Source organism: Silurus aristotelis (assembly GCF_946808225.1).
Source record: "Silurus aristotelis genome assembly, chromosome: 7".
NCBI lineage: Eukaryota > Metazoa > Chordata > Actinopteri > Siluriformes > Siluridae > Silurus > Silurus aristotelis.
The window spans coordinates 9368933-9374847 of NC_139580.1; the positions used below are offsets into that span (position 1 = coordinate 9368933).

Consider the following 5915-nt stretch of genomic DNA (forward strand, 5'->3'; position numbering starts at 1 on the left):
GTGACATTGCTGTAAGTTCACATCGAACCATGGGGTCATGCTGAGCTTAATATAATGAAATATATAATATTATAAATAATATCTGATTCATTTTTATCACTACATTATCTGTGTAAATCTGCTTTGAGACAATGTTCATTGTTAAAAGCGCTATACAAATAAAAATGAATTGAACTGAAATACAATCACTTGTTATACTTTGCACATTTTATCACAACAGTCTTAGCTCTCTTGTGTTTCTTGCAGTTGCTTTACTGTTGTATCATTTATTTAGGTTTCTTCAGTAAGTGCTTCAACAGGAATCTAGCATAAGGCAAGAACACACCCTGGATGGGACACCAGTCAATCACGTGTAGCATGCACACACCTCATATTGGTATTAAAAAAATTGGGAAGATGAGAGGAAACTGGAGAACCCAGAGTAACCTGTGTTCTAAACCAAACGGAATATCCTCAAGCTGTCTGTTGGCACTGCCACCCATTGTGCTGCCCTTATTATCGATTGTCATATTTAGGAGTCTGACTCCAATAATGCAGCATGCAACTATTTAAAAACTTAAATAACATGTTATCCAGCAGGACATTGTACTTGGTGGTGTGTGATTAGCATCAGTCTCTGACGGGTAATCTTTAACATCTTGATCAAGATACGGGAGGGTTTCCCCACAAAAGATGTGTCATGACGTCGCATCCTTTTTCAGCTCTATAAAAAAGACGGGCGTATAGGAGACAGACATACAGCACCGGACCCGCTAGACTTTGAGAACTGACCAACAATAAGAACCATGAAGAGCTTTCCATTGTTGTTTCTGGGGATCGTGCTGGTTACTGGGGCACCTCACAAACTGTCTCTATCTAAAGAATGCAAGCTTCAGCATATGATTTTAGAAGAAATCATAGAACATGTTAAGGTCATGAAAAGTATTGAGGTAAGCTAGATTCTTTTATTGCATTTGATTTTCCAGTACTAAAATGTTTTAATGCAATGGCAACAATTTAACAATTACATATCTACAGAATTCTCAGATTTTTGTGAAAAATGTCATCACGCCTGCAAACTGCACTGTAAGTTACTAATGTTAACAAATAGCAAAAAAAAATTTTTTTCTGTTTTTAATGTCATATATGTACTTCTGTAATTACATCCGATTCTATGCAACTTTCCAGTGTGACAACTTTCGCAAAGCAGGGAAAGTTTTATCAGAATATGAAGCAAAAACACTGGGATTAACGGAAAAGGACTGGCTGCTGCCCAGGACACTTACATCCTACAGCACGGTGAGTAAGTGTGATGTGAAAGCCTTAACAAACTAATTATTTCCTATAAATATTAAACATTATTGCTGCGGACACAATGCAATTGAACATCAGGCTGATGAGATAGAATTATTAGTCTACTAAACAACATAGTGATTATCTATGAGAAAGCAGCAGACACATCTTAATCTGGAATAAGTCCTACTATATACAGTTGAATCACTACTGATAGAATATAGATCTGAATCTAAGTTTGATAACACCTTGTCTTTGTTTCTCACAGAACACTCACTGCAACGTCAAAACACAAATGGCGAATTTCACCAACAAAGTTGAATTTTACCAACTTCTGGAAAACATAAAACTCTGCGCTCAGAAGAAGTACAGAGACACATCCTGCAATTTAACGGAGTAAAGAACATACCCTGCATTTGAAAAGACCACCTTGTGAATTTTATGAATGCATTTTTTTATATTGGAAATATTTTTCTTTTCTTTTTTCATGTATTTTTAAATGATAATTTATATTGAAGTTTCACATTATATATTAAGTTCTAATGAATAAAGTCTATTTTTGTAACCTACAACTGCTTTGATGTTCTTTTCATTTTGTTATTTTTGTGTGCAATTTGTTTTGTGTTTAACAAAATTAAATCATCATTTCAAAATTACATTTTTACATTACATTTTTTTTAAGGACACATTATTTATCACTGATGGATTGAATGCTAGCTGTGAGAGTGAGGCTGCTGAGAAAATGACTGATTAATGTTCCTGTAAAGGAAGTGGTAGCTCAGTGGTTAACACGTTGTACTTCCGATCAAAAGCTGATAAGTTTCAGGTTCAGGTTCTGGGCCCCTGAGCAAGGCCCTTAAACCTTGAACTGCTTGGTTGTATAAATGAGATTATTGTAAGTCTCTCTGGATAATGCACAACATGCAGTTTATTAATAAATGAAAATTTAAATTATTTATTTCCAAATGACTACAGTATAAGCAGAATAATATATACAACAAAATATCTAATAATATATTTGGGGCCTGCTTTATATTGGGTCATATCCCATGACACCAGAGTGTTGTATAACTGCAATGTCGTGTATTACTTGTGTAATTGATTTAATTGTTTTTATATTAATAAAGATATTTTTGATGCAATAATGAAAATACAATTTTTGTTTTATTTACAGAATGAGCATACTCTTTGTAGCTCTTTGAGAGGTGAATATATTTTATATTATCACTCTGGGAACACTTGGATTTATGGAAAACAAATTTAACATGAAACCCACATTTTCACATTTTACATGAAACCATATATGTTGTATAGTAATTGTAAACACTTATTCCAGCAACATACAAAGAAATGTATACAAAGCAATGTAGAACAATCAATTACAAGATGCAACATGAAGTGATTAGTGTTAAAATATTTGTGCAGGTCCCATAGCTCATGAGAAATGTCATCATGCAGTTTGCCAATGATTCATACCCAAACGACTTTTTTCAAAATGACAGAGTTCTTTTGGGGTAATAGTAACTTCCTGCTGCTGAGGTTTTGTACATTGACCTACAATGGTTGTATGTGTGTGCTTATATGTGGGGATACATTAAGGACTCCTCAATGGTGGTGATAACTCTAGTTCCAGCTCATATGGACAGCTTCTTTAAATATCAATTAAATTGTAACTTACTTAGGTTATGCTATATTTTGATACTGTGCTAAATAACTGCATAATCTAATATCATAATGTTTAGAAAATAAGCTTGAAACAGGAGCTCCACACTGCCATATGAGATACGTCATCACTGTTCATTGTAAGCCTGAATGATGCATGCATACATACTGCTTTTACTGTACATGCATATTTTTGTAATTAAACCATTCTCATTAAAAATGTAAAATGGTTTTTATCCTTCAGCTAATATTATGGTGGAGATAAAATTTCTAGGTTATTCACACTTTTGTCTAAGATATTCTCAGGAAGGCATGGTGGAATGTTTGTAGGACTTTTATAAGGCATGATCACTAACTAATAAATGTGCTGATTAGATTTTTTTGATTGATCAAAAGGGACTCAAGGTCACAGTGAGGTACAATTTTTTGATGACTTCCTATTTGAAGCAGAATTAAAGAATATTTCAGGCACACAAATTACTAACAAGATTGACTAGTTGCATTTGTTAGTGCTGGAGGGATCAAGGAAGGACTGCTGGCATCAAGTTCTATTTATTCATCACTGCAAGACCTAGTGATAGTGGCAGAGTCAGTCCAGGTAAATCTTTGTTACATAAACACTGCACTTCTTTTAAGCCAGGGCAATATAATGCACACCTTCCAGGAAATCAAAACTAAGTATTTAAAATAAATTATTCAAGTAATCATCAACAATCATGCATACAGACTGACCATGGTATGTATCTACTGTATATATGTATCCTGGTTGATGAAAAAAGTGTATAAATACAGCAGACTGTGAGCTATAAAAGAGCACATGAGGCTGAGGCTAAAGTGCAACTTACATTTATCTCATTCATACAACTGAGCAGATTTGAGACCCACTGAACCCATCCCCTTGTTTCCATTCTTTGTTTCAAATCACAACTTTTAGGATCACAAAAGGTGCATGTAAAAATGTCTCCAAAATCTTTGACAGGCAGCCAGAGTAGAAAAATAGAAAAGCTGCTAAATTTGCTTGTCTCTATAAATGCATCCTTGACCTAATTTCCATATGCAGCTCAACTGCAACAGATACAATTTTCTTAATCCTCATAACAGAAAGTGAAAATCACAGCACACACTATCTAGAGTTCTCTCACTTCCATTGAGTATACTCACATCTAAGACCAGCTGCCTTGTGCCTAATCCTACACAAATCTTGTGAATGTTTACCTGATGATGATTAAAATAGCATTTAGGCAGATAAAGTTAGACTGTGTATCAGCTTCCCTGACTGACTTGTGCCCTAGACACAAAAACACATTTTTAAAGGAATGTTGGACACAATTTAAAGCTGTACAAAAGAAATTTGGAGGTAGTGATGTGTGTAATAGAATGACCTGCTCAGTTATCTGACCCTAACCCAGTCAAGCTGCTTGGGAACAATCAGGGTGGAAAGGTTTGATAAAGGTGTTGGAGTGTTTTTACAAATCTACAAAAGTAAAAACATTTTAATAAAAAATTATGGTAAACCACCAAATCTCTGTATGTCCCAGTGTGTGTGTAGTGATGATATACAGAACAGGATGCATATGGGGGACTTTACATTTTGACATTACATGCAGTAAGTAGATTTGTTAAGAGATTTTTCCATCTCTTTATTACAGTAATAATTCCATTTACAAACTGCAGTATATCAACTAGGCTTTGATGTTTCCTTCACTACCATATGTAACCAAGGGCTGTTTCTAAGAAGAGCTTTACTGCCTAAGCAAAGGAAGTGCATCTACATACTATGAAACAGCAAAGCTGGTTAATTTAGAAAATAATTTCATGGTTTTGCTAAAAAAAAAGAAAAAAAGGCTTTTCTTAAAGTAGAGGTATTAAAATATATTATAGACATATCTTACTTTTTTGTTTGTTCAGAATTTAGCCACAGTTACATTTTTCTAAATCTGTCACACATACTCTATGTAAACATACAGTGCATCTCTCTCTTAGTTTTGCTAGATCTTAGTGCTGCATTCGACACTATAGATCATGATCTTCTAAATCGCTTAAAAAATTATATCGGCATTCAGGGACAGGCATTAAGATTTAAAGTTTAAATCCTACCTGTCTGATCGTTACCATTTTGTAGACTTAAATGGAGAGGTATCCTGGTTTATGCAAGTATATTATGGGGTGCCACAAGGTTCAGGTCTAGGACCTATGCTTTTCACAATATACATGCTTCCTTGGGAAATATTATTAGAAGGCATGGGATTAGCTTCCACTGTTATGCTGATGATACCCAACTGTATATATATCTCATCGAATCCGGATGATACAACTAAATTGGCTTGGATAACCGAGTGTCAAAAAGTAAAAAATTATATGACTCATAACTTTCTATTATTCAATTCTGATAAGACAGAGATTTTGCTCATCGGCCCAAACACCAGTACACAGAAGCACCAGCATTTTAACCTGCATTTAATAGGATGTACTGTAACTACTTGCTCAACAGTAAAAGACCTGGGAGTTATTTTAGACACCAACTTGTGTTTTACATATCATACCAACCATATTATAAAACCAGCCTTCTTCCACCTTAGAAATATTGTTTAGCTAAAAAACATGTCTATATCTGATGCAGAGAAACTCGTCCATGTGTTCATGACCTCCAGACAGGACTATTGTAATGCATGACTAGGTGGTTGTCCTCCATCATTAATAAACATGCTACAGTTAGGCCAGAATGCAGCAGCCAGAGTTCTCACAAAGTCGAGAAAATATGATCATATAACCCCGATCTTTTCATCCCTACACTGGCTACCTGTTAAGTTTTGATTTGACTACAAACTACTGCTACTTACTTACAAAACACTAAGGGGTTTAGCTATCATGTATTTTTCCAGTCTTCCAATATGCTTCAATCCGTCATGCTCCTTGAGATGTCAAAACTTTGGACTACTAGTAGTTCCTAGAATAGCAAAGTCGACTAAAGGTGGTAGAGC

General features: G+C 34.7%; 1 protein-coding gene across 1 annotated transcript; it reads left to right on the plus strand.

Moving 5' to 3' along the window:
• Positions 1–757: 757 nt before the first annotated feature.
• Positions 758–1841, plus strand: LOC310729311 (uncharacterized protein). The gene is made up of 4 exons (XM_083547418.1): positions 758–929; positions 1018–1065; positions 1168–1278; positions 1541–1841. The coding sequence occupies exons 1-4, from the start codon at positions 786–788 to the stop codon at positions 1670–1672; spliced, it is 435 nt and encodes a 144-aa protein (XP_083403544.1). The 5' UTR covers positions 758–785; the 3' UTR covers positions 1673–1841.
• The last annotated feature ends 4074 nt before the right edge of the window (positions 1842–5915 follow it).